General features: G+C 33.8%; 1 protein-coding gene across 1 annotated transcript in view; it reads right to left on the bottom strand.

Moving 5' to 3' along the window:
* The window catches only part of LOC149566301 (uncharacterized), a 115,731-nt gene that overhangs the window by 53,972 nt on the left and 39,475 nt on the right, over positions 1-22,284 (bottom strand). The window contains exon 3 of the mRNA XM_089819713.1: positions 14,836-14,903. Coding sequence (XP_089675839.1) covers positions 14,836-14,903 — 68 coding nt within the window. The remainder of the gene's footprint in view (positions 1-14,835; positions 14,904-22,284) is intronic.

Below are 22,284 nucleotides of genomic sequence, written 5' to 3'. Positions count from 1 at the left end.
GATATTGATAACTCTGAATCACACCTCCAAAATGGCCTCCAAGCTTGATAAGAATATGTAAGTTTGAAAATGATGTGCTATAGCATCACAAACCAAAGCCCTTCTGCCAAAGCACACCCTTATGACTGGGGGAGCCTGTATGCCTCTTCAAAACCAGGGATACTCAAGGTTTTCCAGCATCAAGCCAAAAAATGTAGCAGCAATAGAGGTAAGTATGATCATATAATGAGCTCAAAGAGAACTCATTATATAATGAGTCCCAAAAAAACTAGGGATACTCGAGGTTTTCCAGCATCAAGCCAAAAAATGCAGCAGCAATAGAGATAAGTATGATCATATAATGAGCTCCAAGAGAACTCGTTATATAATAAGTCCCAAAAAAAACTAAGTTACCAATTCGGGTGCAGATGCAAATGCAGGTGTGCGGATGCGTGATAAACTCATGGTGGCATAGTTGGAAACTCTTCCACTATGAGTCTGAAAATCTTTCTATGGCGGTAAAGGAAATGTAAGAGTTGGAACTATGAGAGACAATAGATTCAAGATTAAGAAACATTCTATTTTGCCTATAGAGTCTAACTTCACCATCAAAATCACACGTCTTGCCAATCCATCTTTGTTTCATAACATAAGCCAACCAAGGAGGTGTCTTCAAAATGATGAAATCTTTCACATATCATAACATCCATTGTGTAAAAATCACCAGGATCCCATATCCTTTGAGTTTTCTATCTTTGGTAGGATTTACACTTCATAAATTGATTTTTCCAATATTCCTCATGAATGTTAGATTCTTGAAAAGATAATGAGTTTATATTAGTAGACAATCCAAAATCATATATTTCTTCATACGTTCCAATGTTGTCATTATAGGATCCATTAGTTTCATAGGCTTCACTAGACTGATCTGAATTAGTAGCTGAGGTTGATGCTATAAAATTCCCATCACTTGCACCCACAAGTCTTTGAATGAAATCATTTTGGAACCTAGTTATTCATAGCTTTTGAAATAAGAGATTTTTCTTAATACTTTCTCATCCTAATTTCTTTCTCTTGAAATTTTGAACCTTGTTGTTGCCTAAACACTTTCAATGGCTCTTGTTGGCAACCTTTTCCTTAACGTGTTGTCTTGCATGAAGAGGTATCAAATTAGCTTCCTTGGCCCTCCTTAGCCATTCATGACACATGTTATGATTCCTCCTTTCTTCTTTTGTTATTTTTGCTAAGTTATAGTGTTCGCCAAACTTCATCTATGAAATTTGGAATTCAGCGAACTTCAAATGTATGCTAAAAATCATTCATGTTTGCCCTAAAATTTGTGTAGACAAGGGTTATCATTTCTTTTGTGTTTTGTGGCGTTCAATGACAGTTCAACAAGGACAATTGATGACTTTTTGATGTGTTTTCTTCCATCTACAAGATGGACGATTGTAACATGGCGTTGCAAGCGAGTCAAGGGGATTCAACAAGGGCAATATTCCTAATAACTTTGCTAGAATATGAGTTCATTGTGCTCTTGTGCAACTCAATTGTGCATCGATATAGGACGAAATAACTCGAGGTGATGTAGGATGTCCACAAAACCTAAGATGGAAATTTTGCCTCCATAATATTATATTAAACAAAAAGATTTTTATTTTTGGTTATGTTCTTATTTAAACATTTTATGTAAAATTTAGTATCTTAATATTTTGTTATTTAAAAAACAGAGATTTCTTTGTAAGCTTATTTTTATTACTATATTAATAATTATTAATTAAATTAGTTTTTTAATTATAATATTTTTGTCAACTATTTTGTAAATATTTAAATTAAATATAGAAACGAATATTTAAATTAAATATAGAAACGTTGTTATATTATAATGCATTTAAATTTCTTTATATACATATTCAAAATTTACATTATATCGTTTTATTTTTGTAGGTTATTTCTTGAGTTTTTTTAATCAAATTCATACAAGGCTCACAACTTACCGTCGTGCTTTAGGCACTTGCCTAAATATCATCCACATTCTATTCTATATGAAGTTTGTTCATTAATTTTACCAGTGCACCATGAGAGTCAATATGTTTTCCGCTTCTTGATCTTTTTCAACATCTATTTTCCTTAAATATGACTTCCAACTTTCTTTTCAACTGATAAATAAGTTTTCAACTCAGATGCTCTAACCATGTTCTTAGATTCTTCTAATATTCTGAAAAGAATTGCAAAGATTCTGTCATGAGTTCTTGATTTGTCTTCATCTTTGAAAATTGACCAGCAATCTGCTAAAATTAAAATGAATAAGTGATAGTTACTTATTGAAAGCAATCTGAAAATGAGCTGTTTCCCCATTAACCCCTCAGCCTAACCAGACGCACATGTTTGATACCACTGTACCATCCCCAAAAAGGATAAAGGAAAAACAACGATAATTCCAAAATATGCACAGAAAATTCTGAAATTTTATTTGCAATTGAAAAACCCTTCAACAAACTCACAGCTGGCCTTAAGAATTGATTTTTCTGCTCATTTATACAAATTGCTTAATATTTCTGCATATGAAAAAGTTAAAACACACCGAGTCTACCTAGAACTTTCCATGATAACATGATGTTTTCTTATTTTTCTAACATGATTACAAGCAGAAAATGCAGATCTGTACTCAAATGCCTCTTAAAAATGCCTTCAAAACCCTATCCCTCTTGTTAGAAAACCAGTGCTAAGTCTCACATTGACATCCGAATTGTCCTTGCTGATGCTAGCTTCAAAGATGCTCAAGATTATGCAAGAAACTTTCTGCAGGTTGTCCAAATCTGATATTGATAACTCTGAATCACACCTCCAAAATGGCCTCCAAGCTTGATAAGAATATGTAAGTTTGAAAATGATGTGCTATAGCATCACAAACCAAAGCCCTTCTGCCAAAACACACCCTTATGACTGGGGGAGCCTGTATGCCTCTTCAAAACCAGGGATACTCAAGGTTTTCCAGCATCAAGCCAAAAAATGTAGCAGCAATAGAGATAAGTATGATCATATAATGAGCTCAAAGAGAACTAGTTATATAATGAGTCCCAAAAAAAACTAGGGATACTCAAGGTTTTCCAGCATCAAGCCAAAAAATGCAGCAGCAATAGAGATAAGTATGATCATATAATGAGCTCCAAGAGAACTCGTTATATAATAAGTCCCAAAAAAACTAAGTTACCAATTCGGGTGCAGATGCAAATGCAGGTGCGAGGATCGGGTGTGTGGATGTGTGATTTTTATTTATTTATTTACTTTTTAATTTTTTTAATTTTTGGTGTGTGGATGTGTGATGTTTTTTTTTTATAGAGGGGTTTGGATGCATTTATATAAAGCAAAGAAATGCAAGATATATATAAAAATAAATCATTGATGGTATGATACTTCACCATTGATCAAGATATTTCATATTTGATAACTCACAAATATTCAAGTTGAAATAAGTTCAAAAACTAACAAGCCATATCATATACATCTATGTTCATGATTCCAATGCAATTTGAATTACAAAATCAAATTTTAGTTCATGATTCAATGTTCATCAATCAATATTCAAGATTCACTAATCAGATTCAAGATCATAAGGATTCTCAAGAAACTCTACATACCCATCATCTCCAACTGCTGCAAGTTCGAGATCAATTGAACCCAAAAGGGTTCCACTTGTGCTAGATGCACCATGTGTCATGATGTTATCATCATCACCATCATCTATGATTCTAGTAACATCTTGAAATGTCACATCCAAGTTGGCACACTCAAGGGCTACATCCCAAAGCTTCACTGCCCCTTCCTTGTAGTAGTCCCTACATGATAAAAGACACAATTTGGTATGAATGCAAACCAAGTCCTCGGCTTTCTTTGAGCCCAACAGGTTACATTTCACTAAGTGGATAAAGGAATATGTACTCCAATTCCCCCCAGCAGTAGAAGAAATTTGCAACCTGGACAAATGTTCACAAAATTAAACATTAAAATGTAAATCAAATTAAAGAATGTTAAACACCAAAGTGTAGAATACAAGTGGTAAACAAATAACAAAAAAAAACTTAATTGTGAGAGGATCTTGATTGCAAAAGGTTGTAGATGCTTAAATGGTTGACCGTAGAGGTACCACCATTCATGTCATTTTTGTCCTTTATTGCAATTGGATTAAGTTTTCCTCTTGAAGCAAATAAGCCAATTTTGTTCTCACCTTGTGCATTTCATCATCTTGGAAGGGTCTTACAAAAGTTTTTGTAGAACACATTAGCAACTTCATCCGCATATGGTGGTACTCTATCTGGAAAGCAAGTATTTTCTCGCTATAGTACCTCAGAGATAGTGCATATGCTAGGAGGTACAATGGGGTAGTCATCTTTTCCCAATGATGATGAATGATTGTTCCACCTTATTGCATCACACTTCACATTCTATGGAGTCATTCTCAAGTGTTTGTATGTAAGGTTTGACCTTCTCTACCATTGTGTCCATGCCATCAAAGGCATCCCCTAGAACAAGGTCGATTTGTATCAGCAAAGCAAGGAATAATCATGATAGGCTTGGTGAAATCCAATAAAAGTTGCACACAAAACCACCAATTGTCATCCAAAACTAATGCCTTGACCTTTTGGGCCCTCTTTGAATTTGAAGCCTTCCATAATTGGTTAGGAATAACCATTTGGCTCTTGAACCTTAACATGTCATCTCATAACAATAGTATGAGATGCAAATTGGGTCTCAACAACCTAAGGATAACAATATGTCAATAAATATTAAGCAACGTTATATACAATTTCATAGTTGAAAATGACATAAAATTTATTCAAATTTAATTAATTAATTAAATTAGTAATTACAATTTACCTTCAACTCCAATTTGGAGAATGATCTAAATATCGATTGTGACATGTGATGGTTCGTCACAAACATCTGTATCTCCTCCCCCACTTGGTATTCACCCAATCTATTTGAGTTGCAATTTGTTGTATGACCAACGTGAGAGAGTATACGGTTCATTGTGCCCAAAAAATAGTCATACCGACCCTCAATGTAATGTCCCTCCTCGGTATAACTTGAGATATCGGGACAAATACTTTATTTCCTTACATGAGTAGCTGTCTAGTCTTTACAATTGTATTGTGCAATGGAGATTATGTACAATTTTCCTTCCTACTCTGTCTTACATTTTAAGCACTACTAATCCTATTAATATTTGTTATATAAGAATTATTTATTCTTTATTCGTGATATTTGGTATTAATTATCTATTGATACTTCCACCTGATTATGATAAGAGGACGAATAATTATTTGTATGATTAGAATCAAACTACTATCCAAGTTTTGGATAAGTATTATCACACCAAATAGTTGATATCAATTCTGACAATGTACACCTAGATGTTGAGATAATGGGTGTTGCACACATTGAATAATATTGATTATATTGTATTATTTTATTTTATTTTATTATGTAATGTTGCACCTAGATGGACGTGCAACATGTAAAGATTCCCATGAGATATACTTGATGAGCTGTATTGTAACATTGTGATAATATTTGATGTAATTATTTACTATTGGAGAAAAGAAATTATATTTTCAATATTAAATGTGGGGTCAATGTGTTAGGTAGCACATGGTTTTTGCACATGGTTTATCTAATACCACTTGGTGGTTCTGTGGGACTTGCTACTATATAAGTAGCCACAAGGGTACTTGTATGAGAAGTGAGAAGATAGAAAGGACAAAAAGGGAAAGAGTCAAGTGAGACAAGGCTTGACAGGTTAGCCAAGGGAGCATTTGTGAAGGTTGGAAGCATGGCATGGGATGTGTGGATTCATCTTGTTTACATACATTTCTCAGTTGTGGCTATGGCTTTGAAGGCTTCCATGGTTGTATTTTAATGGTATTTTTGCTGAATAATACATGGTGATGGATGCTTTTGGAGGCTTGGTTTTCTCCCCCAATGAGGGTTTCCCACGATATATCTTGTGTCACAATTTTGTGCGTATGTTGTCTATTCTCTTGCATGTGGATTTCAATTGCTTATTTATTTCGGATCTATTATGGGTTATGTGGAAATAGTTATATTTTATTTGTTGCAAGTTTCCTTACACTAGATTGGTAATCTATAGTAAGATATTATTCTCTTTATGCAATAGGACTAGAATGAAAAAATGACCAATACTATTACTGAAAGTGCTATCTGGAAGTGTATTGCAATTCATATACACTCTGACTGTCCTCCTTTCCTTAGTCTATGTTACTGCAAGGATATTTAAAGCCAACCTAATAACAACATGAGTTTCTTATAAAGCAAATACAATATCCCGAGGCTTTGCAGAACTCTGACAGTTGGTATACTTAGGAACTGAACAATCTCACTCTTTTGATTTATTATGAATCATGCTAGAGGCTGCACCCTCTGAAATTGAATTCCGAAGTTTGAATTCTCTCCATATCATAAAATCTTCCAATTCTTGATATCAATTAAACCCTCTCTCTCTCTCTCTCTCTCTCTCTCTCTCTCTCTCTCTCTCTCTCTCTCTTCTTTTACTATCCACGGTTGTCATGAATTATATACGTCAAGTCTGGAGATGGAAAGTTGCAACTATGTTTGGTCGCATATGATCATCATCTATTATTATTGTAGTTTAGTCATTTTATCGTGTCTACTATAATTAGACTTTTCGTATGTTTCTCAATCATAATTATTTAAATAATCTGACCAATCTCTTCTCTTTATATGAAATATTACTCTATCGGTGGTAACCATGATATTTTCATCAGATCAAATTATATTTTCCTTTTTTATCGATTATAAGCTAGAGGAATTATGTGGTTTCCCTTAAGTTTGAATTTCAAAGGTTACCATGCTTGCAATATTTCGATAGGGGTTTCAATCAATATACTTTATTATTTAAAATATAATTTGGTGTCTATTAATTTTAATGATTTAAATTAATATTGGCTAATATTATATATCAATATTTAACATAATTAATTTAGTAATGGATATGTACTATCTCTTTAATTTCATAAGGCGATATACATATAAATATATATGTATATGATCAAATTATAAATCAATACATTATATTGTATTATTGTTTATTTATAATAATATTATTATATTTATATAGTAATTATACTCTATTATTATATTATTTAATTCATTTTATAATATTTTTTTTCTTATTATATTGATTATTGTGTCATTGTTTTAACTAATATTAACCTTTCAGATTAGGGATATCACAGTCCATCCCACCCCAAGTTGCTTGTCCTCGAGCAATCTAATCTCTTAATGTATTTTTGATATTCAATCCCATGGTCCTAAAACAAACAAAAAATTCCATCTTGAAGTTAGAACAACAATATAAATTGAAAAATCGTAATATTTTATTTAAAATATCAAGAATAAGGAAGCAAACTTATCTTGGTATACTCACGCTCCTTGTTATGTGTTGTCATGTATCAATCCTCTTTTAGTATGCATTTAAAAAAAAATAAAAAATAAAAATAAAATCCTTAAGGAAGACATTGTCTCTCCCCTAGGTCTCAACGGTTATCCCTTTAGGATTACCCCTCTTATAATACTTAGGTGAGACTTTATCTCATCCCAAGATCTCTATAATATTTTCTCTGTAGTGGGTTGCCCTAGCAGTTCTCCCATAATCACAACGTAGTAGGCTGCCCTGCTAGTAATTCTCCCTTTACTATCACTATGATAGGGTGCCCTCAGCCATTCTCCCTCTACTAATTCTATAATAGGGTGTTCTAGTAGTTCTCCATTAATTACAGAGCAATAGGGTGTCCTTCCCGCAGTTCTTCCTAACATACACCTGCAATAGAGTGCCCTAGCTATTCTCCCTTAATTGCCACTCTTTCCTTTTATTTAAATTGAATATTAAAGTTCTATTAATAATCATAAAAATTATGTACATATATATATATTGTTTGATATTTACATTTCCTAAGTTGAACTTCCTCAAAGCTTCAATGATTCTCTATTCCTATGTCCTCTCTTGATCACTGTTCACACTTTTGTTTGAAGTCTCTTCATTATTTATTGCATGCGTTGCTTCAATTTTATGGAGTTAACTTTCCTTGTCACACTTATGTCTAGGTTCCCAAGGGCCTCTGCATCTGAAACATATGCCTTTCTTCAATGTATCCTCTTTTTTCTTTTGGGCTTCCTTACTCAGGCATTGGCATCCTCAGCTCCATTTTGCTTTGCAAAAATAACATTCTCTCTCTTTGGTCTTTGCGCGAGTCTTCATTTCTATGCTCTGTCTTTGTCAAGAAATTCTTAGATCTTTCTTTTGATGAATTTGATTCTACTAGTTTTGCTTTTCTAATGGCTTCTTCCAAGTTTTGTGGTTCATATGGCTTAACAAAGTGCCTGGTGGAGTCTTTTAATCCTTTTATAAATATGAGTGAGTCTCTTTTGGGAAAGGTATAGAACCATAACTGACAATTCTTGAAATTTGCAAGCATAGTCTTCCACTATTCCAACTTGTTTGAGTTGAGTTAGTTCTTGGAAATACCATTTAATGCCCTTATCATCAAACCTATTCATGAGCTTTTGGGAAAATTATTCATAGGATTTTACATCTTTATGTCCCAATGAGATATGTCCATGGGTCCACCAATCATGTGCTGCTCCTCTAAATGCACTATAGTAAATTGCAATGCATCTTCTTCCGTCATGGGATTTTAAAAAAAAAAATGTGTTCAATTTTTCTAACCGTTGGTGTGGTGTAATCTTTTCTGAACCATCAAAATGTGGAAGCTTAATTTTCTTACTTTTATGTTTGACAACTATATTTACCGTCCTTCTAGATGTCTCCCTTCGTTTATCATCACAAAATTCTCCGAATGATATTACTTCTTTAATGTTAGGTTCTAGAGCAGCATATGCCCTCGCAATATCTTTTGTACTAGTTAGGGGTTGCTCGACCCCTTCCTCCTCTTGTAGATTTACTCTTCTAGGTAGGAATGTGGTTTGGGGTAGGCTGGAACTTGAAATTACATTATTATTTTCAGAATGGACTGAATTAGTTTCTCTCCCTATGTTGGTTGACTTCTCAAATTATTGATCGAGTTTCCCATGTTCTGTAATGCTTGCAAGAGGGCCTGATTTGACTTCTCCATTTGATTCAATATAGTTTGGTTGGTTTGGTGGGTTTGCTCCATATATGTTCTCACTTCATTTGCTAAGTCGTTTATTGTAGTTTTATTTGTCCTTCTCTAGTAAGTTTCCACAAGCCTTCACTCACAGGATGGCAGGATTATGCTTTGATACCACTATAATGTCCCTCCTTGGTATATCTTGAGATATCAGGACAAATACTTTATTTCCTTACATAAGTAGCTGTCTAGTCTTTACAATTGTACTGTGCAATGGAGATTATGTACAATTTCCCTTCATACTCTGTCTTATATTTTAAGCACTACTAATCCTATTAATATTTGTTATATAAGAATTCTTTATTCTTAATAATACATGATATTTGGTATTAATTATCTGTTGATACATCCCCCTGATTATGACAAGAGGTCGATTAATTATTTGTATGATCAGAATCAAACTACTATCCAAGTTTTGGATAAGTATTATCACACCAAATTGCTGATATCAATTCTGACAACGTACACCTAGATTGGTAATCTATAGTAAGATATTATTCTCTTTATGCAATAGAACTAGAATGAAAAAATGACCAATACTGTTACTGAAAGTGCTATCTGGAAGTGTATTGCAATTCATATACACTCTGACTGTCCTCCTTTCCTTAGTCTAATGTTACTGCAAGGATATTTAAAGCCAACCTGATCAAAACATGAGTTTCTTAAAAAAGCAAATACAATATCCCGAGGCTTTGCAGATGTCTGACAATTGGCAAACTTAGGAACTGAATGACCTCACTCTTTTGATTTATTATGAATCATGCTAGAGGCTGCACCCTCTGAAATTGAATTCCGAAGTTTGAATGCTCTCCATATCATAAAATCTTCCAATGGTTGATATCACTTAGACCATATGTCTCTCTCTCTCTCTCTCTCTCTCTCTTTTTTCCTTTTACTATCCACGGTTGTCATGAATTATATACGTCAGGTCTGGAGATGGAAGGTTGCGACTATGTTTGGTCGTGTATGATCATCATCTATTATTTTTGTAGTTTAGTTATTTTATCGTGTCTACTATAATTAGACTTTTCGTATGTTTCTCAATCATAATTATTTAAATAATCTGACCGGTCTCTTCTCTTTATATGAAATATTACTCTATCAGTGGTAACCATGATATTTTCATTAGATCAAATTATATTTTCCTTTCTTATTGATTATAAGCTAGAGGCATGATGTGGTTTCCCTTAAGTTTGGATTTCAAAGGTTACCATGCTTGCAATATTTCGATAGGGGTTTCAATTAATATACTTTACTATTTAAAATATAATTTGGTGTCTATTAATTGTAATGATTTAAATTAATATTGGCTAATATTATATATCAATATTTAACACAATTACTTTAGTAATGGCTATGTACTGTCTCTTTAGTTTCATAAGGCGATATACATATAAATATATATGTATATGATCAAATTATAAATCAATATTTATAATAATATTATTATATTTATATCGTAATTATATTCTATTATTATATTATTTAATTCATTTCATAATTTATTTTTTTCTTATTATATTGATCATTGTGTCATTGTTTTAACTAATTTTGACCTTTCAGATTAGGGATATCACACTCAACTAAAGCACCTACACCCCTATAATTTTGGCATTGTCTGTAATCACCTAGACCACATTCTCACTACCCACCATCTCTATGACCTCAATGAGAATTCTAGAAATAAACTGTGAATCTTTCACTTCCCCTTCAAAGCCAATTGTCTTCAAAAACATTGTCCATTTGGGGAATACTACTATCACATTAGTCAATGGTCAGTTTCTTGTATCTTTCCATCCATTAGAAACAATAGAAATACTTGAAGTTTTCCAACAATTACTAATTAGTTGAAGAGTGTTATCTATAGAAGTCTTCTTTTTTTGCAATAGAGTGGTACACACCTTTTCGTACCCAGAGACTTGTGTAATTAATCGGTGCTTTATTGATGGATTCCACCATTTCTTTCCAATATGGTGATCTCACCAAGTTGAAAGGAAGACCAATGGCATAGAGGCAGCGTGAAATAGCTTGATTAGCAAGCTCTCTTGCCTTCATTTTAAATGCGGTGTCCAATGGACCTCTTTTGCGGGGTAATTTCTACTTCTTCCTCTTTCTCTCCCGATACAGGTTCTTGCAAGAATGGATGTTTAAAGAATATAATTGGTTTGGTGGGTGATTGCATTTTTTCCTTTACAAGTAGAGGTTGATAAGAGCTTTGTTTTGATTGTTTAATCAATTTATCAGCAGCTTCTTGTTCTTTTATATATGAAGCTATTTATACATTAGACATCTCATTCTCATCTTTTCCTTTGCACATTTTTGTTCCTTTACTGGTATGGCCCATAAAACAAAGTTTGACCCGAGAATATGAGCTATTGAATTGTTTGCCTTTGTTATTTGACATACATTACACTTCCAAAGATATGAGCTACCTCCTAAAACCTGTGATAATCTTGTGGCATGTCTCCATAAAGAATATCTTACATCAATTTTGAAAATATCAACTCCTTCCCGTCACACTAATCTTTGACTACTGGTGGCGGCTATTCTTGCATAATACAATCTAGTTTCTTGCTAAAATAAGAGATTTAAATGAATTTAAATTAGGAAAAAAACTATGTACATCCAGCAAAAAAGTGCAAAAAAATGATACAAAAATACAAAAATATATAGCTAAGCTTGTTTATTTATTTGAAAAAAAAAAAAAAAAAAAAAAAAACCTTGAAAAATTTCTTCCAAGAATAAATAATTCATCAAAATCTCAAAAGAAAATCATTAAAGGACTCAAGAATGGAATCAAACGCTTAGCCTAGATATTTAAAACTCCTCTGTAGAAGCTATCTCTCACCCCATGAATAAACCTCTTCAAAAATAATCACCTTGCATTCAAAATGTCAAAATGGAGACCGAATGAGAAGATAGCTTAGCTGCAAACAAAATGAGACGAAAAAAAGTTAAACAGCCTCTTTTAGGGCCGCTTTAGAGTTTAGGAGCAAAACAAAGGATAAAATATGTCAATTAACACATGTTTATATGTTTTTTAAGTTGTTTTAGGGCAAAAAAAAGTTTTTTGGGGGTTGGACCTGCAGATGCTCATGGAGGCCCCTGGGGACATGTTAATGTGTCCTAGAAGTGCATCCATAGCACTTGGATGTGCTGGAGAAAAAGCATCCCCAACACATCTGGGCAGTAAGGATGTACTTCTAGGAGGCATCCCCAAGGCACTAAGACTAACATCCGGCTCCACTCGCCTCTACATCCACCTTTGGGCTAGCAAGGAGTGTATCAATAACCAAGTAAGAAAACAATTTAATCCTAGCCTAGATTCATTGCAACACCAATCTAATGCTCCAAATAAAACCTTAAGAAATAAGCAAATAAGCTCCTTATTTTCCTATGCTCCCTTGACCTTTTTTACACATGTTTAATGAAATCATTTGAAGTACATGTCTTTGAAGTCATTAAACTCAAAAAGCTTAAATATTAAGTCTTTATGTTGAGTCACTTAAGTTGAATAATAAGACATGCCCACAACTTAAAATCACTCAAGTTGCATATAAAGAGGTGCTCGCAACTTAAGAATAGAATAGAGAACAAGCCAAAAATTCTAACACTTATCCAATGATGCTCTAAGTCCTCTTCTTCTTCTGTATTCCAAGCAAAGAAAAAACAATGCATAGTTAAGATTCACGACTTGAGATGGGGACAAATTTATTCATTGTAAAAAGCCTTTCTAACTATCAATTGAAGGTTGTGACATAACTGCAAAGGTAGTTAGTATCCCTCACTAAATAATATTGTCATCTATCCTTCAACAAGTCCACGTCCCCTTCAATCCTTGATTGTAGTGTAAAAATTATGTTGTTTTCTAATTTTGACTCTTTTAGAAAACTATGAAGGAAGTTTAACCCTCAGTGTGCATGGATATGGACGTTGTAGAGACGTCTATTAAGAAAAAAAAGAAAAAATAGAAATAAATTTTGTTGGGACTAATGTGTCTTTAGTCCTAACATTTTGAATTAATTCATTAATCGATTTATCTTAACCTTCTAAGTTGTCATTCACTTTGTGGGACCTCTTGGTGAGGTGGTATCCTACATGGAAGGTGATGAGATGACATATTCCTTATTTTCTAGAACGTTGACACCCACATGGAAGGTGCTAAGTTATGGGAAGATATTGTCTTATATTTCCATTTGGCGCGGAAATTGATCTGGCAATTCCCTATGTTGACTAAAGTACCCTGGTTGGGAATTTCTATTGTGCATTCTATTGTATCTTAGCAATAGGCATTTATAGTGGAGTTTACTTCTGATAAGTGGTGTGAGATAAGAAAGGTGCTTATTCCTAGTCATGGTAATTTTTATTTTGTACTTACATTGCATTTGGAAAGATGATTGTTATGGATGAGATAGGTTTTTTTGCCTTGGAAGTTGCTATGAGCAATGTGTCATGGAATTAGCAAGTTTCTTGTATTATGACACAACTTACCTCTTATGTGTTGAAGATGGTTTTAGAAACCATGGGCACCTACCTCTTGTGTTGAGCTCTATATATGTTGGTCTTTGTTAATTTACATGATGTGAGAGAGTAGAGGAGTTCACTTCACAAGGTCATGCTGCAGGATATTCTCTATAACAGAACAAGATGTAAATCTCCAAGTGAAGGTTTAGAGGCTGAAAATGTTTTGTAACTTGTTGCTGAATAATACATTGGCCTAGAAGGGTTTTTCCCACGTATATTTGTGTTTCCTGTTCTATTTCATTCTTCTAGTTTCATGGGATGCTGCTGAAATTTGTTAGATTTGTAAATTGCAATCACTTTCCTATAAGGTTTTATTTGTAGAAATCAACTATGCATGTTTCTTCTTTTATGGCATAATAGTATGTACTTGTATTAGTTTGTTGGAAGTGAAGAAATCATTGCGTATAAGATGTGCATATTGATCTTAGATGGCTCCCTGGAATGCCCTCATTTCCCTTCAAATTTAGCTCCTACGATCAATCCCTACGTAGGAGACATAAATTAAATTATCATTTATTCATATTATGGATATAGAAAATAAAATGGCAAGGCTTATTCATTGTCAAATGGCGCATGAGGAGAAGTTGTACTCAACCTTTTACTTATCAAAGCGTTTTCAATGCCCAAGAGTATACTGTAAGCTTATAATTCTTTGTTTAGAAAACACTTAGAGAGCACCAGTTTAGAAACTTTAAAGGTTACATAAATTGTATAAAAACCATTTTATAATGAATTTATATAACTAGAGAAACTACTTCAAGGTTAGACAATACCCCATTGCCTTAATGATGAACAAAAATGTTAAACAAGTCTTTCAATAGATAATGCATGAAGCTTTGATAAAAATCTTTATTTCTAATATGCAATATAAAAAAGGTCCATTTATTAAATATGATCACCCCAAGGCAGAGGATAACTTCCTAACATATCATTCATGTCATTTTATTTGGAATCTATTATAAGAAATAGTTTCTAACCAAAGAAACAATTTGATCTAAATCCATTAACATGAATATAAATACCTTTTTAACTATACTATTCAGATATTTTTGGAAAAGAAATCCAAATGCAATTTTTTGATAACGTGTTGGAATTCTTGCAATGGATTCACAACTCAAAATACCTGTCTAAAGTGCCAAGTTCCTTTCAAGATTGCAGTCAACAAAGCCAGTACCACAAAGTTTGTGCCTCCTAAATTAAGTTAGCACAACATTTTGAAGTTAGGATACAAAAGAAACAATAATCAAAAGAAAAAACTGCATGATTTCCTTCTTGTATTGTGTTCTTCAAGTATAACTCAAAAATTGAGCATTATGTTTAAAATAAGCCTTTAAAAAAACATTTTTTCTTGATGTGTGTAAATTTCATGGTAGTGTGAGTATTCTCTACTTTGCATTGTCTTGTTAAAATAAGATAAGATTAACATTTACAAATCACAAAACCCCTGAGATGTCTTTGGGGACTTCCCACAAACAGAAGATTAAGCAAAGCAGCCAGTGAATGGGACTACAAAAAGCTATCACAAAATAAAATGCTACAAGTTATAATATTTATTCTTCAGTTCCTCCAGTCAGCAAGGTACAGAAACAAAAAACAATACAAATGCAATACTATGTTATCAGCATTTTGAAGTGAGACTTCAAAACAGTTTTGATCATGTATAGAGTATAGATATTTAAGGATTTGGTTCTTAAACATTATGATGTGCAGGCAGTGTGAAATCTAATTTAATCCTCTAATGTCTTGTTGTGACCTTGTAACACCATCACCCCATTGCAAACGGGCATCCCATCTTTTCACTTGTTAGTTGTAGGTTTTTGGCAGTAAAGTGTCAATGCTGAGCTTCAAGGATTGAGGAGTGGTAGAGCCTCCACATCTATGAGATTGCAAACATAGACACTTCGTAAGGGTTTGAAGTCATTAAGGTTAAAGTGCAAAAGTTGGTTAAGTTTTGAGGGAAAATTCCTGAACGTTGGGGTGTTTCGGTTAGTCAACTATTCTCTATGGTGTATTAATGCCCTATCTTACCTATGAATTTGAACCAAAACAATGAAATCTTGCAAGTAAAGTGCAAAGTCCTTATAAGGATTGATTTCCCACCAAATTTTAACCAAAAGTCCCTATGGGAATTGATTTTCCACCGAGTCTTGATGAGAAGTCCCCATAGAGGTTGTTTTTTCCACTAGACAAACACTCAAAGAAAAATTGGGAAAATAGTTGAGATGGAAAACCCCTATGCATGTGGAATTTCCACTTTATCCTTATAGAGCCCGAATTCCCACTTAATATGCTAATGACTAAGTTTGGCCATATGGATAAGGAATTTCCACTTGTCCTTATGAACATGAAATCTCTCCACTTGTCCCTATAAGGGTCAAATTTCCCCTTAAAGATCAAATGAATAAGAAATGTGGATTCGTCCCTACGGGTTGTGTTTCAGTCCTTCTGATGTGTACAAAAGCATGAAAAAAGAAAACAGACTAGTTTGTCCCTCTAAAGGTTGATATTCCACTAGCAAAGAAAGTAGGCTAAAGTGTATGGACAAGCATGAAGATCCATCAAATCCCTAACCTGTCGATTTTCCACCAGCTTGGCAAGCTGTGAATGGACTAAAACATGATATGATTTGTCTTTATAGACATCAAACCTTCACTTCAGCAATCTGGTAAAGTATAAAAGGACAAGTAAGGGACTAAAATTGTCCTTATGACAATCAATTTTCCCCTTCATGGAATAGCGGAAGCTTGAAGATGAATTCGCAAGCAATATGAGGGAATCAATGTCCTTATCCCAATTGATTTTCCACAAAGAGAAAGCTGCAAGAATTGACTAAGTTAGATGGAACTGAACTTGTCCTTATGGTCAGCAATTTTCCACTTGGGACATTTAACTAGTTTTTAGATGGTGAATTTGAAAGCAAAGGTGGAAACTCCTAATGTCCTCATGTAAGTCAATTTTCTCCCAAGGCATAAATAAATGAGATTAAAAGAAACGAAGAAAGGAAATATGCTGGTAAAATTTCCAATAGAGGGAAAAAATTTAGTTGCATTGTAGGGTTACAAAACAGAGGTAAAGCCACATTAAGATGCCATCAATACAGTGTTAATTTGTTGAAGAAAAATGCACAAGAGTGGCTCGATGAAGGGACTGACGAAAGAGATTGGTGTGAAGATAATGCAATATTCAAAAATCAGATCAAGAGAAGTCAGAAAATCAGAAGTTGAAAATGTTAAGTACCAGAATTTTGCACCTGATATTGAATTGAATGAGTTCAGTAATCCTGGTATAACATGGGAATCACTTCTACGTGGGACATGCAATGAAGTGAGACCTCCAGTTTCTAGGCCGGTTCCTATTAGATGCTTCACTTAAAGCTTGAAAACTTAGGAGGGAAAGGAATAGAAAGATACGGAAAAACAAAACTAAAATCTATGGTGATGCACCTAAAGTTCGAATCTGTGATATTCAGAGAGCTTTTAGACTTGAAAACAATGAAATAATCTTCAAACTAACATGACTTGCCTAACATATACATGCACATAAATATTTTGCAGAAAGGTTGAAATGGATATTAACTTAGTAAAGGAAAAGTAGGAAAAGTAATCTTTCATAATAGAGAGCACATTACTTTTTCTATATACAACCTACAACCTGTGTCATATATTTTATCATAGAATAGGTACAAAAGTGAGACAAAACTAAAAGGAAAATAAGGCCTTCACTAACATTTTGATCAAATCACATGAACACAATTATGCAAATGATAAGAAGATGATAAGAATTATGCCAAAACAGTCTCCAAGGTAGCTTTTGAATATCATAAACTGAGTTATAGAATCATGCAAAAATATGCCCAAAGGATAGAAAAAATCACTAAGAGCCCAAATTGCATAAGAGAGAACTACTAAGAACGAGTTGCAAAAACTTGTTAAGTACAATGCTAATTCAACCAACTGGGTCGAATTCAGGAAAAAAGGCCCAAAAATAACACCTAAAACACCTCCAAATGGCATGTACTTGATGACAAGGTCAAGCCACCTCATACCTCATACCTCCAAATTGAGTCAAAACACTCATAAATGAACTCAACTATCTCTTAGATTCCCTCCACTTGTTTTCAAACATATTTGATTCCATCTCCACTTTAACCTTTTACCACTTATTTAGTCATAATATCTAATGACTCCAAAAATATAAGAGTAAGTATTTATTTTGCAATATATTTAATAATCATTTAAAGAATTTATGATTAATAATTTTAAATACTAATTACATTAATGTTATTGAGCAACATAAGCCACTTAATAATATTAATTTAATAAGTATTTAAAACTATTAACTATAAATTAATTAAATAACACTAGATAATATGCAAAATAAATATTTAATCTATATGAAATTTCATTTTTTATCAATACTAATAAAATGTGGTTTATAATTGTACCATTTATATTAGTACTGATTAACAACATTTAATAAAACAAATGGCATATACATCACTTAGGCTTTTGGAAGCTCAAAAACATATCTACGTGGCTATGAGGAAATGGAAAAATAAACTAAAACAACAAAGGCAAAGGCAAACAAATGCCTTGCTACTATACACGATACATATGAAGAAATATTAGGGTTGCATCCCTCAAAAAAACTTCATTCTTTACATTCAATTTAGTTTTTCATGCTTAACCGTTTGGGAAGAAGATGAGGGTTTTAGGAGGAAAAAACACAGTTCAATCTGCATTATTTGCTCTCACTTTTCCTGCTATTTGGCTGCTGCTATCATGGCATCTTGACGTGGAGTTGTGCTTGATCGATTTTAGTCATTTCTGGAGCTTTAACGTGCCTGATTTTCTGAATATTTGCTTGGTCTTTTCATGCTGATTAAGCCTGCAATTTAGCATCAATCTGTTCGATTATTCATTAATCTTGTACATGCCATCATTTTGTTGGAGAAACTTGGACTTTAAATGGCAAAAAATATGAGTTGAATCTGCATCTTCTTCTACTGCTATCACGGTATTTGGTATGGAGTTGTGCTTGATTTCTGGGTTTAATGGTTGTTGGAGTTTTTATTGGCCTATTTGCAAGAGATCTACAGTACCATTTTCAGGGGTTTCACTTACAGCTGTAAGTTGAATTTTGTTGACGAACTCGAAGTTTTATTTTCCTCTTGCCATAAATTGTGCTTGTTAGCTATAAATGATAACCTTTAATTATGTTTTTCTGCATTTTTCATAGCTAACTTAATATAGCCACTGCACTATAACAGCCATGATTGAGTCTTTACAACTGTAATCTTAATGCGCCATTTCTTGAGTCCAGTTCGCTAATTTGGTAAACCCTCATGTTGTCGTGACTTGGTCCTTTTTCTTTATTTATTGAAAACACTTTTGTGTCCTCTTTTCAAGCAAATTTTTGCTATGAAATTCTGCACTTCTAGGCTGCCAGTTTGATTTGGTCTTTGGGTTTGAAAGCTGGAGCAAATGTGGCAACGTTCTGTTGAAAACACCTCTCTTGCTGCATTTACTGGAGTTCTCTTGCATCTTGGCCGCAAAAAAATGTAAAATCGTGGGTTTCAACTATAAGTTGTTTTAATAAATTTGTTGCATACCCTTCTTCATTTTGCTCAAGCTTTAATACAATAAAATAGAAACATGATCATCTGATGTTTGTTGCTCTCCAGTTCACTCTACTGCCATGAGCATGCTTGATGTTGACTCTGATCTCTTTTCTCTCCTGTAGCTTTTCATCTTTTATGCCTGTTGATCTCCTTGTACCTGTTGAATGTTGAATAAAACCTGTTCTTTGGTTATTTAATCTCACCTTTCTTTGCATCATAACAACATCTACAGCTGCTTTATTGCTGTTTGCTATAATTTTCACCATCTTGTCACACTTTGCCCAAAACGATTCTTCCAGTTGCCAGTGTGACCATGCTGTTTTGTTATCAAAAGTTCACTCTTCTGTTATTTCAGCATACCTTGTGAACAGATTTTTTCTGTTGTTCAATGAGACATTCATGAACCTTAAATTTTGTTTTAATCTTTTACACTTGGATACAATGCAATGTCTGATATATCTCTTGTTGTTCCTTCACTTATAAAGATTATTTTCTGTTCTATACAAGTGTAATGATAAGGAGGAATAAATGTTTCTTGCTTTTGAGGTGACGTATGCCATCTTTGCTTAGATCGTAATGATCTAACCCACTCTTCTTAATATTGTAGGATTCTTCGGACCTTGACAAGCAACTCATCAATGGGCAAACCAGCAAGGAGCAAGTGGCCAGTCATTAACAAGCATTGACTGGCACCCTTTGACCCTCATGCATTTACCTTCATTCTCTTTATTACTTTTCTTGTATAAGATAGGAAGTAGCATTGTAGTGAAGGCTACTCTCACAGTCTTGTGTGAGAGGTACTAATTCAGCAATTGTCATGGTTAAAACAAATGACATATTTGTCGTTGAAAAAAATGAATAATCATTTATGTAATACTGAACTTTTGAATTCAGATGTGTATCTTTCAAAATACATTTCTCCCTTTTTGCTTGATACTTTAAATTTTACATGTGCAAAATTTTAGTAACAGAAATCTCTTTGCATTTGGGGATGGGATTGAAGATCTTCAGCTCACATCTACACCTTCCAAGAAAAGAGGATTCATAAACTAAGTGGGCCACGTTAGAGGAAGAAATCTCAAAGAACAAGGTTGATCGACCTGATCATACGGAGGAGTCGAAAAGCTTAGACTTGTTAGATTCCCACTCAACATTCCTTAACAGAGTCGGATTGGTGCCCTAATAAAGAAAATGAAATGCCAAAAAATAAAAAGGTCAGTGTTGTGAGGTTTTCACGCCATTGCCCTATTGCAAATGGGGACTCCCTATTTTTTCTTGGCAATTAGGTAGTTTCCCCGGGTAGTCCTAGTTTACTAGCAATTTTCAAGTCTCCAAGTCTTGGAGAAGAGTTTGAGCAACTTGGGCTCACTAGGTAGTCAAATCAGTCAAGAACATGATTCAGAGTTGGGCCAAGCTAGTCAAGGTTGTGAAGTTGAAATCAAGGGATTTGTGATGAATAAGCTAGAACCCTTGGGAAATCCTTGTTCTAATATCAATTTTATTTTAGAAAGTCAAGAAAAGTTGTGGGAGATAACACTGATGGAGGCATGCTGATTCCTGAAATTTGGTTGAGTCTGGGATTTTTTAGAATCTCCTGAAATCTAATATCTTTATAATTACTCCTTGAACCTGAAACCACTCCCAAACATCTGGATAATGTTTATAAAAAATATAAGTATAAGAAACTCATACTTAAATGTTATATTTCATATAACTATTTCATCCTCTAAGCAAAAGAGATTAAATTTAACAATTGGTGTTAACTTGCAAAACGAGAAGTCCTAAGGGCAGGTTGGAATCCAATCTCATGTCAGGATTCTCAATCTCAACAACCCTTATAATTCCGCCCCAGTTTAGATGATTCCCAAGCAACTAAAAGGCGAGATTCAAGTGCAAACTAATTAAAGAACTAACAGAACAAGTGATAAGATGAATCAAGTGAAGTAGTCTTGGGAGTAGGTCGGAATCCAACCACCTCTTAGTACTCTTAATCTCGAGAGACCTCAAGATCTTGCCCCTCTATGTATAATCCTAACAATTGGCCAAATTTTTCTCAGGCCTAAGGCATTCCAATGAGAGATTTCAGGTCCAAGAGTGAAGATAATGGAGAAAAAAGGATGAAAGGTAAAATCAATGAAATCTTGGAGGAAGATAATCAAATTTCAAAGAACTGTGTGGATTGAAATTAGACGGGGATGGACTTCAATCAACCAAAGATGCAAATCACAGCTATATAAAACATGAAGATGAGCCTTTAGAACGAATTTGAAAGCATGGAATAAGGGCTGGAGAGGCTAAAAGGCAGGTTGCAAATCAAAGCAAAGTCATAATTAATCTTGACATAGGATCAGATTCCGATCCCAAGTGACGATATCTAATCCTGACACCCCCCCCCCCAATGCCGACATAGCATTTGGATAAAATTTTGAATTGATTGGCTTTGAATGTTGGAAAGCAAGCATTTTGAGCCTCTAATGCTGGTCAAATTGTGACGAAAAGGTTGGGAAAACACCTAGTTAGTGAGTCTTGCAAGACATAGCATTGGAATCTAACCTCTTGTCAAGATTCCCAATCCTGACACTAGCTCAAAATCTGACCTCATGTCAGCATTCTTAATCCCAGCAACCGCCAAATTTCCGCCCAGCTATAAAACCCAATTAATTCCATTTTTTGGGACATTTTGTCATTGAAATTGCCTAATCAAATTAGCCAACTCAAGGAAGCACCCAAATGCAGTAAGACTCAAGTTGTAAAACTCAGATTTTCCAAAGGCAAAAGAAAGTTTTAGAAAGATCAAGTTCTTGCAGACCTCAGTTTGCAGATTCAGAATTTTATGACTAAATCCATTAATTGGGTTCTCATTTTGTTTTAATGTGATCAGATTTTAAAAGTTAAAAAAATCAGTCTTCCAGATTAAATTAGGCAAAATACTCAATGGCATTGTATAAGTAG

The sequence above is a fragment of the Cupressus sempervirens genome, chromosome 3 (genome assembly GCF_028749045.1).
Source record: "Cupressus sempervirens isolate cs-2001-9-10 chromosome 3, ASM2874904v1, whole genome shotgun sequence".
NCBI lineage: Eukaryota > Viridiplantae > Streptophyta > Pinopsida > Cupressales > Cupressaceae > Cupressus > Cupressus sempervirens.
This window is presented reverse-complemented; position numbering and strand designations above follow the sequence as displayed.